This window comes from Labeo rohita, chromosome 3 (genome assembly GCF_022985175.1).
Source record: "Labeo rohita strain BAU-BD-2019 chromosome 3, IGBB_LRoh.1.0, whole genome shotgun sequence".
Lineage (NCBI taxonomy): Eukaryota > Metazoa > Chordata > Actinopteri > Cypriniformes > Cyprinidae > Labeo > Labeo rohita.
This window is the reverse complement of record NC_066871.1, coordinates 37,164,482-37,177,364: the sequence shown is the minus strand read 5'-3', so window position 1 is coordinate 37,177,364 and position 12,883 is coordinate 37,164,482. Positions and strand designations below refer to the sequence as shown.

The 12,883-nt window shown below is 42.0% G+C and overlaps 1 protein-coding gene across 2 annotated transcripts in view; it reads left to right on the top strand.

Moving 5' to 3' along the window:
- LOC127159541 (BAH and coiled-coil domain-containing protein 1) overlaps nucleotides 1-11,903 on the top strand; it is an 83,650-nt gene extending 71,747 nt beyond the window's left edge. For both annotated transcript variants that reach the window (XM_051102351.1, XM_051102357.1), the window contains 13 exons: nucleotides 144-338; nucleotides 1,955-2,128; nucleotides 2,217-2,476; nucleotides 2,826-2,906; nucleotides 3,118-3,247; nucleotides 3,366-3,483; nucleotides 3,998-4,073; nucleotides 6,075-6,183; nucleotides 6,323-6,433; nucleotides 7,055-7,192; nucleotides 7,387-8,600; nucleotides 9,069-9,305; nucleotides 9,685-11,903. In XM_051102351.1, coding sequence (XP_050958308.1) covers nucleotides 144-338; nucleotides 1,955-2,128; nucleotides 2,217-2,476; nucleotides 2,826-2,906; nucleotides 3,118-3,247; nucleotides 3,366-3,483; nucleotides 3,998-4,073; nucleotides 6,075-6,183; nucleotides 6,323-6,433; nucleotides 7,055-7,192; nucleotides 7,387-8,600; nucleotides 9,069-9,305; nucleotides 9,685-9,894 — 3,053 coding nt within the window. In that variant the 3' untranslated portion in view covers nucleotides 9,895-11,903. The remainder of the gene's footprint in view (nucleotides 1-143; nucleotides 339-1,954; nucleotides 2,129-2,216; nucleotides 2,477-2,825; nucleotides 2,907-3,117; nucleotides 3,248-3,365; nucleotides 3,484-3,997; nucleotides 4,074-6,074; nucleotides 6,184-6,322; nucleotides 6,434-7,054; nucleotides 7,193-7,386; nucleotides 8,601-9,068; nucleotides 9,306-9,684) is intronic.
- Nucleotides 11,904-12,883: the final 980 nt, after the last annotated feature.

The window sequence follows — 12,883 nt, the reverse complement described above, 5'->3', positions numbered from 1 at the left end:
ACTTGTGTAGTCAGAAGAACTGAAATTCTGCATTTTTTGACTAAATGATGGAGCACAACTTTCACAAGCTCTGCAATGTCCTTGCAATGCAATCAATGGCAGTTTTCTCTGATGTATTTATGAATACATGGACTTATTTCCAGCCACGAGTGGGGACAGCGGGACACAGGAGTGCTGGAAAAGGCACGAGCCAGTGGCACTTAAAAAGGAAAGAAAGAAAAGTCCTGGATCAGCAGCTTGTTTGCAGCAGCCAAGGGCCAGGATCCCACAGGGCAGAGGACAGGAAGTGGATGAGGACGGGGAGACGTCCCCCCCTGAGAGCGAGTCCTCTGAGCAAGGTGAGAGTCAGCCTGTTTGTGTCATCTGGGGAAAGTAAGAAAAGCTTAGTAAAGCTTTCAAACGTGTCACAATAATTCCACACAATATTTCTTAAATGAATGCATATGCCCCTAGCGACACAGAGAAAAGTTGTTAGTAAGGAGAGGGCAGTGTGCGTGTACATGGGAAAACATTTATGTGTTAGGGGCCATTCACACCGAACGAGCCTTTGTGTCAAAATACACAAGATGCAGCGCTTAGGAATTACAAGACTACTTGCTTTTGTAAACAAAATCTTGCATTGCTTGCCCCACCTCTGGGGTCTTCTGATTAGTCCGCTGTTTTGTAATTTTCAATGAGCAGCACTGCATGTAAAAGTTGAAATTCTTTTATTGATGTCTTAAAAATGTGGACTCGTGCAGAATGCTGCAAAAGAGACGAGACATGAGCACAACACTCATACACGTCTATCTAGTGCGTTTGCATAGAACAACAATGGAAAAGGTAGCGCATAGGAATGGAAAAACACATTCTATGTGAACAGCCCCTTAGTCTGGTGCAGGGGTGGGCAAGTTCGGTCCTAGAGAGCCGTAGTCCTGCAGAGTTCAACTCCAACTTTAATCAAACAAATACTTGAACAAGCTAATCAATGTCTTTAGGATTACTAAAGCTATAGGAAGATGAGGTTACTTTTTTCAGGGATGGAGCTGAACTTTGCAGGACTGTGGCTCTCTAAGACCGAACTTCCCTACCCCTGGTCTAGTGTAAGCAGACTTTTGGTCAGGTCTACTTTATTTGGTTCACCTAGGGTATATTCACACCTGTCGTGTTTGGTTCGAATGAATCGAACTCAAGTTCATTTCAACCCTTGGTGCGGATCTTTGGGGCAGGTGTGAATACAGCAGTCACACTTGGGTGCGGACCAAACAACCGTACCGAGACCCAGCTGAAGAGGTTCCAAATGAACTCTGGTATGGTTAAATGGATGAACCAATCAATGGATGACCTTAAGCACACATGTGGTTTTGTTTACAGTTTTTGGTTCACTTTCAAAAAGGGCAGTGTGAAAGCGAACTGCACCAAACAAACAAACAAAAAATCAACACTGTATTTGGTCCGAACCAAAGCAGATGAACTAGCGGATTTTCCTGGTGTGAAAACAGGGTAGATAGGAGGATCATATGACCAACATGTAAAGCAATTAAATAAATCTTAATTTGTTTTTACATGTAATTTAGGGGTGGGTTTATCTGCAAAAATTGATACCACAGGAATAGAATGGCATGGAATGAATGCAAATCTAGATTACCAAACACTTTGTGGGAAATGCAGGAAAATGTCAGTCCAAAAGTTTTAAATATCAATAACTTCACTGATGGAAAATCAAAAAGAATATGAAATTGTTCCCATGGCTGTCTAGTTTACTTGCTACTTCAGAAACCCCCTGAAAACAACACTATAACTCAATGTTTCATATGGCATACAAATGTTTGCACAGTAAAAGATTTCCAAATTAGATCAAGATGTAGTTGTACGGCATTTCTTTATAGCGATTCCAACATATTATGTTTAGATATTTATATATATTATAGTCAGATGTGAACAGCCATACTGAAATGCCATTTTCATGATACAGAGGAAGATGAAGAGGAAGGCAGTTATGGCAGTGAGGAAGGCCAAGACATCAAAGCTCCGACGTTCAGGGATTTGCCGTTCAGCCCGGCCGTTAGGGGCCCTTCCACTTTCTCTGTTGTCAAACTGGAAGCCAATCAGAAGGCGAAGATTAAGCGGGAACGACAAGAACTTTATGGTAAAGGCCATCAAGAAGCTCAGTGATTTGCCACGCCATACCTGCGTTTTTGATTCTAACCCTTTCTCTTTTTGTTAAACCCATTCAGGATCTCAGTTTCGAGCTGTAACAGATGGGGACGTGAAGGTAAAACGACGGCCCCCCTGTAGATCCGTCCCCATCACTGTCTCCAAACCTCCAGGTGTCAGAAGGCGACCAGGCAGGCCAAGACTGCAGGACAAACGCTGGCCTGGGATCGCAGGCAGGCCGGGTCATTACAGAAAGAGTAGCAGCCTTCTCTCATTTCCCAGCAGCAGCAGTGAAAGGCTGAAGAGAGCCACTCGGAAGAGCAACATGCTGAGAGCCACGGTATGCAATGTGAAATGTGGCTGTTATCTGATTGGCTTGAGTAGATGGTGGGTGTGCTGCACACATTTGTGGATTGTCAGCGTCTTGACACTAGAAATGTTTCAAAGTCCACAAATGCACAGAAAGTCCTTCACAAATGTACAGCGAGCGATCCCCAAATACGTGCAGCAATCTACAAATGCACAAAATGAATGCTTTGCAAAGCTGTGTTTGTAGTATAAAAAGATGTTCCAAAAAGTGAAAAAGAGTAAGAATTATTAGGTATCTCCAAATTGTGGACTGGTTTCATAACTTAGATGCCCATGATTGTCTGCAACTAATCATTGATTTTTTTTTTTTTTACCTTTAGAGGAGAACTTACTGGTCAACCGAGGCCCAGTCTCAAGACAGTGATGATAACGGCAGCACTCGGAGAACCAGACTTCGAGAGGTACACACAGAAACACGAGCATTCACAATTGTTGGCACATTTAACACTTGTCTTCTCTTGCTGAGTAAGAAGCGACATCCTGTAAAGGTGATGTTCACACGTTCTGACGTTTAGTCTAAAGAAGTGAGGACAATTTTTGCTGAATGTGGAGAAAGAGTTTTCCTCCATTTCCTTCAAGCGATTCAGTGTCTGTGATGTTTCTGTGCTTCAGTCTAAAGGTCGAGCAGTCAGCCGTCTGATGGAGAGTTTTGCAGCAGATGAGGGCTTCCATCTGGGTGAGGACAGTAGCTTCTCAGAGGAGGATGAGAGGAAGGTGTCATCGAATAGCAGAAGTGCTCCAGGTAAATGGATTCTTGTAGTGATTTCACCACAAATGACAGGTGTTGTCAGGCATGACGTGAAGTCATTGTTTGTCATTTAAAATTGTGTTTTGAGTTGTACTTTCCTTTTATTTTGCAGCTCCTCCAAACTGTTTTCTGACCAAAGAGCTCCTGACAGATGGACTCAAGGTTCTGATCTCCAAAGAAGATGAACTGCTGTATGCTGCTCGTGTGCAACCCCTGGAGTCGCCTGATGTGTAAGTGTGCTGTATAATACACACACAAACTCATAAATGCCCTTTCGAAGTATTTGTACTAAGCTTATTGGAAAGCCCAGGTGGAATTTTCAATTTGGGGGGAAAATCTGTGGAATTCTGCAGAATATTTAGTTAATGAAACAGCACTGTTTGTGAATGACAAGTGGGCATTTGGTGTGTGTGTGTGTGCTTAGGAGATGCACCTGTCTTAAACTCCTGTTGCTGTATTTTGGACCAAGACATGTTGATTGACGTTACCCCAATAGGATTATGCTCACTACCACAGTTAAATGAGCAGTCATTATCACCCACTAGTTTCCCACAGTTCTTAGTTGGTTGCAAAAGTCAGCCTGCATCACTTCCTCTAAGCCCTCTGTTCAGCAGTAAAAGTGTTGCTGAAGAGAATCAGTCACAGCCAATGAAAGTGAGCCCTCTGTAGGAGTTTGACACGGACGGCCAAGCATTACACACACCACTGAAAATAACTCCTTTGTACTTTCTGCTCTCTCTCCAGCTACAGTATTGTTATCGACGGGGAGAGAGGAAACCGACCCAGAATCTACTCCCTGGAGCAACTCTTGCAGGAAGCCGTGAGTTTCCCACTTACAGCAAACAAACCTGCCTACGCTCTGAGCTTTGGCCTCTCAGGACCCACACACATCACCACATCCTCCAAAATCCCCTCTTCCATTAAAGAGCAGCATAAAACAATATCCTCTTTCCTGCGATCCCTATACACAATGCCATTTCCTAAAGTCCTGTTTCCAGCACACCTTTTGCCTCACTTTTCTTCACATCACTTCAGGCTCTACCCATGTTCACACCTTTTCACCTAGAACACTGCACACATTAGCACACATGCTCTTCTTGACACTTTCCATCAATATGGAACATTTCAGCGTACCAGTACATCTAAAGCTTTATAGGGAAGAAATGCCAGTCCCTGTAAAAAATAAAAATCATCTCATCTTTCCAAACCTATATGATTTTGCCTAACCAGACATGGTAAAGCTAGTTTAAAAAAACAGTCATAGCCAATTTTATGGATAACTGGCAATAAGACTAAGTGTCCCAAAAGCTGTCCTGCCCCATTTAGCTTCACTACATCTAGGTGTTTCTGAACACAAAAGATGCATCTTTTGTGCACCCCCACTAGGAAGGATGCTCAACATTAGTCATATAGGTTATAACAACATTATAGTTAATCTAAGCCAATGGACTGTAATTACACAGTGTAAACCACAATGCATTCTTGGCGCCCATTCAGTTTTGCTTATAGCATGAAGTTTCCTTCGTGTTCATGTGTTTGTGTTGGGAGAGATCAGTGGAGTTGACTCACTTGTTTTCCACTTTTCTAATAACACTTAAGGATCAGTACCACTCAAACAAAACATTGTCTTACATGTCTTTATTAGGGCTGTCAAACGGTACCGAAATTTTAAAAAAGTCCATTTCCCGCTCACATTTGAGCGCTATTGAGCCGATTTTTAAACATTGCTGATTGGCCATAGTGTTCACGCGCTCAACAGACATGACTGTGATTGGCTACAATGATAAGCGCTTCACGCTCCTCACCGAGCGCTCACAAATAAGCACAACATGCAATGTTTAAAAATCGTCTCAACATTGCTCAAATGTGAGCGGGAAATTGACGTTTTCAAAATTTCGGTACCGAAAGTACCGAACCCGGTACCGTTTGACAGCCCTAGTCTTTACATACTCTACGGTATATATTATTATTTTTAGTGACCAGTGTCAACCAATCGATAGTTAACTTCCTAAATGCTGATTAGTCAATACAGTGTTCTTACAGTGTTCTTATTGAATTCGTCTTACACTTAATGTCTTTTACCAATTAGTCTATATTTTCACATACACCACAGGTAAAATTTTGCTATGCATGCAGTATATGCTTATACAATACAATTTAATATTAGAGAATTTGGCATAATAAATAACTAAAATTAAACATTTAAACAGTATTTACTAATTTGTCTTTAAATGATTTGAAAGCATATCCAGTGAGTGCAAAGTTGGTCATTCTATATATTTTTGTATATATTTTTGGTTGGTTCTCCGTTTCTCTCTCTCTCTCACACACACACACTTGTTATTCAGCTGTCTCATTGTGTAAACGGTCTACAGCAGCTGTCTCTAATTACACTGAACTTCCACGTTTTCAGAGCGTTCCATTCCTCCATGTACCTTTGACACCAATCTACACGCACAACCTTCCAGCTTCACGTCCCATCAGTCAGAGAGCGCCTGTTACCATAGCAACAGTAAATTAAAGAAACCTGAAAGGGGTTTGAGCTGAATGGGGAGATCTGGGTGCTCTGTTAGACAGAGAAACGCTGCAAACCTGCAATCACAGTCGCTCCATTCACACACTCCTCATTATTACTCAGCAAGTTAGTGTTTACCGCACCTCCGCTTCCGTGGCTTTCAGCCCTAACATGCTGGCATGAGATAAGTGCTGCTTTCATGAGAGCCTCACTGATTGACTTCTGTGTGTGTCATTTATCATCCTGGGAGTCCAAAACCACTTTCACTGGCATTGCCTGACAGAAGTTTGTTCCTGTGTGTGTTAGGTACTGGATGTACGCCCTGACACTGAGGCTGTTCTAAAAGAAGGGACTAGAGTGTGTGCTTACTGGAGTGAGCGCTCGCGCTGTCTTTACCCGGGATATGTGCGAAGGGGTGAGGCATAGACCTAATTTCCTCTCTTCTTTGAATCAAAAAATCGTTTATCTTCCAAAAATTTGACATATCAATTAAAGATTTAAAGAACTACTGTAAAGCATTTCAATTAAATTAACTATTTCTGGTAATCTTTTAGGAGGTGATGAATGTAAACCTGGTGGGGTTATGGTGGAGTTTGATGATGGAGATAGAGGATGGATCTCTCTCTCCAATATTCGCTTTCTTCCTCCTGGTTACCAAATCCAATGTAGGTCCCGCTTTGTTTTTTATAATTCGACCTCACTTGACATTATTTTCAGAATTTGTCATTAGCTCTGTTCTAAGTATCTAATGAGCTACCTCTGCCTACACCAGGGATCTCCAACCCTGCTCCTGGAGAGTTACTATCAGTGCTGAACACCTCAATTAGCTGGTTCAGGTGTTTTTGATTGGGGTTGGAGCTGAAATCTGTAGGATGGTAGCTCTCCTGGAGCAGGGTTGGAGACCCCTGGTCTACACAGGCAGCATACTACCCTGAAGTGAAGACAAGCATACCATTTGGGTGCTGGTCCCCAAACGGCATCTTGAATAGCTTCATTAGCAGAGTCGACCAGTCAACCAGTCATTTGAGATCTGACTAATATTCACATCTGATTCTGAGTTTTGCATTAGTAAATGCTTAGCTAACAAAGCAATATTCTACTAAACACAAAAATAGATTGCCTTATCTAGAATGGATATGGTGTCTTGAAACACTTCAAGGTTGGTAACTCACTAGCATTTGGAACAGAGCTTCTATAGTTGATTCTTATACTTCACATATATTTGACATGCATAGTAAAGGTCAATAAAAAAATGTCAAAAAATTTCACCTCCTCTGCCCTTTCAGGTCCTGATTTGAGTCCTAGACCCATCTCTGAGGGGCAGCTTGACAAAAATAGCTCCATGCTAGAAAACAAGACATTGAGTGAAAGAACAGCAAGAACAGACAGATTCAAAGCGCAGGAAAAGCCTGTCAGAAGACCAGGTAAAACTTTCTACAATAAACCACCAGAGAACATATTTAACTTTATGTCTTGGTCTCAAAACCTAGTAGGCTACCTATCTAGACAGCTTTCCAAATGTACCTATGATGCAGAAAATGTCCAAAAATGCTGTCCAAGACTCTGTGAATATTGATCGTCCTAGAGTTCACTGTAAATGTTTAACATTTCTTTACAGGGAGGCCGAAAGGTTCAGGGCTAAAGAAGACTCTGTCAGACAGTGTACCCAAGAGCTCAGCACCTGCTGTGACATGGCCATCAGTGGCAGCACCCAGGAAGAGAATGCCTGTTAACTTTTTCCAGCTCAATGGCTCAGCCTCGAAGAAGGTCTTGAAAGGCAGGGTGGCAGAAACATCCTCTCGACCTTCAGTCTCCATGACGACACCAACCAAAGGCCTCTTTAGCAGTAGCTCCTTTGAGGTTGACTCCTTCAGCAGCATAGCTAACGGTTATTCATCCTTTGGCAGCCAAACATCTGGGATTTCACTGGAGGGCAAGAACAGTTCTTATGGTCAAAAGAAGAGGACTGAGGAGCCAGCACCACCTCGGGGCAAGAAATCTGAATTTCTAGTCAAATTGGACCATGAAGGAGTAACATCTCCAAAGACTAAAAACAGTAAGGCTCTCCTGTTGCTGGGAGCTTCAGGATTTGGCTCCAATGGGGTGGGTGGTTTGCCCAGGGCAGAGGCTTACTCACACCCAGTTCTGCTGGTCAAGGACAACAGGAAAGGAGATGGCTCACGAGCAGAGCTCCTGCTGAAAGGGACAACAGTCCAGAGGAAGCCATCACCATCATTGCGCATGAGTGAGTATGGAGACTTGAACCTTGGCTGCCACAGGGACTGCCACAGCTCCTACTCAGACATGGATGAGGAAGAGGAAGAAGTGGAAAGGAGGACGGCCCGTGCCGCACTTGCTTCTGCCTCTGGAGGTTTGAGAACAGCTGGCCGTTTTCTCTCACGCATCTCAGTCTCCTCGTCTTCCTCTGGTTCTTCAAGTTCTTCCAGCTCAGGCTCTCTCTCGAGTTCCAGTCTGTGCTCCTCTGAAAATGACTCATCTTACAGCTCGGAGGATGAGGAAAGCTCCACGCTGCTGCTCCAAAGCTGCTTGACCCCCCACCATTCTTTGCTCCAGTCCCCTGAACCCCCTGTGGGACCCCCACGGCACTCCTTTGTGGCCAAAGCTGTGGCAGTGTCCAGTGCCAAAGGTGGGCATAGCAACCACAGTACTAACAGCAAGCCACAGAAGAGGAAAGAGTGTCCCAGTTCACTCTCCAAAACCTCTAAAGATCTGGTTAAGAGGCAACGCCTTCTAGCAGACCAGACCAAACCCAGAGTGTCACCCATCCTGCCATCTAGACAGCTGTGGAGGTGGTCAGGAAACCCCACACAAGTGAGTCATTGTTGAAAGATAACTTCTTTGTTCATTAATTTAGTAATTGGTGATCTAATTGAACCCAGTTTAACATGAAACATCAGCCACACGTTGTCCTAAAGATTTTAAACACTTCAAGTCAGTGGGGCTTTTAAAGCTTTGTTCTGAGCTGTCCTGCTGTGTAAAATTCTGACTCAACTAGGGATGAGGTAATTCTGAGGTAATGAGATTCTTAGTACAAGTATCAAGGCTTGTGGATTGGTACTAATCGTTATAGTTACCCATGTCAAAATAGTGCATCCCTAGTCTCAGCCGTCCCTAGTCTGGTGTAAGTTCTAACCAGTGCCTACATTTAATAAGCTGTTTAGAGGGTGGTTAACTATAGTGCAAACAGTAGCAGATGGGCCTAAACTTCAGTTTTAAGCAAATTAAATCATTGTTGTATGCAAATATCTGCAAAAATTCTAAAGCTCTCTTTATCCACAGCGGCGTGGACTTAAGGGAAAGGCTCGGAAGCTTTTCTACAAGGCCATAGTACGTGGCAAGGACATGGTGCGGGTAGGAGACTGTGCTGTGTTCCTTTCGACTGGGCAGCCTCATTTGCCATTAATCGGCCGCATTGAGAGTTTCTGGGAGTCATGGCAAAGCAGCATGGTCGTAAAAGTCCAGTGGTTCTACCACCCTGAAGAGACCAAGCTAGGCAAGAGACATCGCGATGGCAAAGTAAGTATCCAGATATATGGAGGTCTGTCAGTCATGATGAACTTTTAGATGATTGTGCTACACATATTTGATTTATGTTAAAATAAGCTGAGTAACTAAAAGTACCACAGCTGAGAAAATTATACGGTATTGGTAGAATCGGCTCAAGTGGGTTTTGGTTCATTCTCTGGATATTAAATCATGCTGTCACTGTTTCATAACCTTCCTGGAGCATTCAGTCACGAAACATAATAAATATTCATTAGCATAGTAGAAATCATAAATTTGCACCCAGGTGATAATTCGTTCGAGTTAGGAGCGCTAGTCAGTGTTTGTCCTCATGTCAATGCCGGCAGGTGGCAAGAGATGTTGTAGGAAATTAATTTTGCATTCTTTTTAGCATGCTCTGTACCAGTCATGCCATGAGGATGAAAACAACGTCCAGACAATCTCTCATAAGTGTCAAGTGGTCACACGTGAGGAATACGAGCGATTGACCCGCAACAAGAAGGCTGATGGGAGCTATCATGACCTGTACTACCTGGCCGGCACTTACGACCCCACCAGCGGCCAGCTGCTCACTGCAGACGGGATGTCTATACTCTGTTAGCACTGGACTTGCATGTCTGCGTATACTACTGAGTTGTCTTTGGTCCAAAGTCAGAGATGTTGCACTGCAAATAAGAGGTTGGACTTTCTGACAGAGGACCAGGAAGTAGGCTACCACCCTCTTACCCATAAACTCTGTCTACTCTGAGGAGATATGTGCATGCTCCTCCTAGCGATACCTTAGAGTACAGTAGATGCAGTTTGTCCATGGTCCTAATTCTCTTCTGAGGTTTTCTAACGAACATATTATGGATCTAATTTTATATCTGATCTTAGATCACCAAAGCAAAACTCTTGGTTTGGAGAACATGGTGGATGATTATGAAGACTTGAGCCATGTTGTAGGCAATGGCTGTGTGGGGGCGCGCTCCGCACGTCACTCTTATGATTCCAGGGATATTTAAGTACATATAGATCTAAATATATATTAAGTTCATTTATGTATATATAGGGAATTATTTCCTATTAAGCCATACACTTCAGTACCTCTTAACATGTCTTTTTATTCAGGTGTATATTGTACAGGACAGGTTGCTGGTGTTTTGTTTTTGTTTGTGTGTGTGTGTGTTTTTCTTTGTTGTTGTCTATATGTAAATATTTGAAGCTATTTTATATAAGTGTAATGTACAGAGGCTTATCTTACCATGTTCTGATTGATTTATTTTTGTATAAGTGAGTGATATAGTAGTTGTTGATTTCTGTGAGAGGGTGGACTGATGATGTATGCATTGCACTGCACACGGCCTGCTGATACAGTGAGAGAGGAGTCGTCCCTGCCCTGTTTTCTCATTCAGAGAAAAGGGTTACACAGGGCGCCGTCCTTTTATCGGCTGCACTTTGGGCATTTTTTCCTTTAATGTCTTACTCCATTTTTTTTTACACGCTTAATGTTCAAACAAAGAGAAAAAAGTATTGACACCTTAAAATGGTTCTACCAATCTGACATCAGTGGCAAAATTGAATCAGAGTCTACAAAATAAGGAGAGTAAAATGGTAAATCTCATAAAGAAACGTCCAGGTCATATTTCGCTTCGAAATCATGAAGAAATCACAAAGCCTGATTTTAAGACCATTTAAATGAACAAATAGTGACATTAAGCACAATGTCATTCTCATTACCATAATACAGAAATGAAAATCAGAAGGTCTGCCTGGACACCATGATTTTTTTGTTCTTGGCCTAATTTGTGAGATTCACCTAAAATACTGGTATGTAAAACCAGAAGTACCTGAAAAAGAATTCCGACATGTGTTATTACTGTATCTGATGCATTTTTTGTTTTCAAATGCATCCTGCACTGTATTTACATATTTCTTTGCTTTTCAACCAAGTTTTTTAGCGCATTTTTAAATTTAGCACCCATCAAAAGGGGTATTTCGATTGATGGTGAAATACACCTGATTCTTTATCTTAGTATCCCAGGGTCAGGGCACTAAAAGCAAGGGATTGTTAGAGCACTAGGCACAGCTGGAGTTCATCGAGAAGTTGGCGTACAGTCAGACTGTACTCCATGCACTCATTTTTCACTGTGAGGGACAATCGCATTCATGCATGAAGGAGCATCCACTGTTTGAAAGGCTCACACAATCATAGCATTCTTCTTTTGTGCCAAAAATAGTCAGTTCTGATTATGCAATCTTCACTGTATTGTACAAGTATTATTTTTTTATTGTTGTTGTTTTATCGTTTAGTGTTTATTTATTGTCAGTGTTACTGTTTCATTACAAAACCAATAGATCATGATGAAAACGTCTTATTTGCTGGGATCTATTTGACCCAAAAGTGTCGTACTAACGTGCATATGGCTTGAGCTACAGTCAGACCTTCACCTCTTGCGACCCCATTAACAACAGCTTCGGCCCCGCAGGGGAAGTGACGTTGTTCACTGACCCTCTCAGTTTCCTGACCGTTTACCCCCATCCTTTCAGATTTACAAATGAACTTCTAGAATCTCCCCAATGCCACGTTTGGCCGTGTAATTTGCTTTTTGCAGAGAGTGTGAAAGAAAAGCGAGCACACTTTTCTTTCCCACAATACAATGCTCTCAACTTGACCTTTCATTTTCAGTGTGATGACTGAATAAGTATCAGCTCTCTCTTTCTTGACTCATTATTTGATCAAAACGCCAAATGTGAATTACACTTAAAATTGGACTTTTATTTTCAATGATTTCGACAAATTAGGCAGTTCTGCACAGTATTAAGTAATACATAGCCTGTGCTGATGACTTGTTCCCCATTAATAGTTTGACTACATATTTCCAGTATGATTGATATGTGTGATGTTAGGATTTGTTTATTTAAAAATCTCCTCATGTAATCAGAGCAAGGTTTATATAAAAGGTCTGCGTGTCTGTGTGTGTGCCTTTTTGTACTCTGCCTTTACGTTTGACTGTTTTGACACAAGAGGGCACTGGATAGAGTTGTGAATGTACTTAGCATATGTTAAGCATGCATATTATTTAAGGACCTGTCTGTATGTCACACAGCTCTAGTCGTTATACACACAGATTCAGAGTTGCTGTTGGTTACAATCTCCTTTTAAATCAGGGGAGAAACTTAATTAGTGTTCCCAAATGAAGGTCAAAGGTGTTTTGTTGCGGAGGGAACAAGGGTATTCAGGTCAGCACGTCTGATATGTTACAAGAGCAGGTCACTTGTTCATGGCAAAGGTGCAATACTACTTTGGTTAAATATTTGAACGGCACTCAGAATTTCTAAGCTTTTTGCAAAGGCTGGTGGGTAACAGGAAGTGATAAGGAGGACGCAGGAACGTCTGTCCTATTAAGCAGCTTTCTTTAAATGCCACAAGGCATGTACTTAATATTCCGCTTGTCCAAGAATCTCTGATAAATGAGATGTTCTAACTTTGTTAAATGAAAAATTATGTATATCTTTATATGTTTATTTTGTTCCATTATATTTTTTTTCTTTCTTTGCTTTGAAACATTGTAAAGACTGTACATGTGTAAAGTAAGGTTTGATTTTGG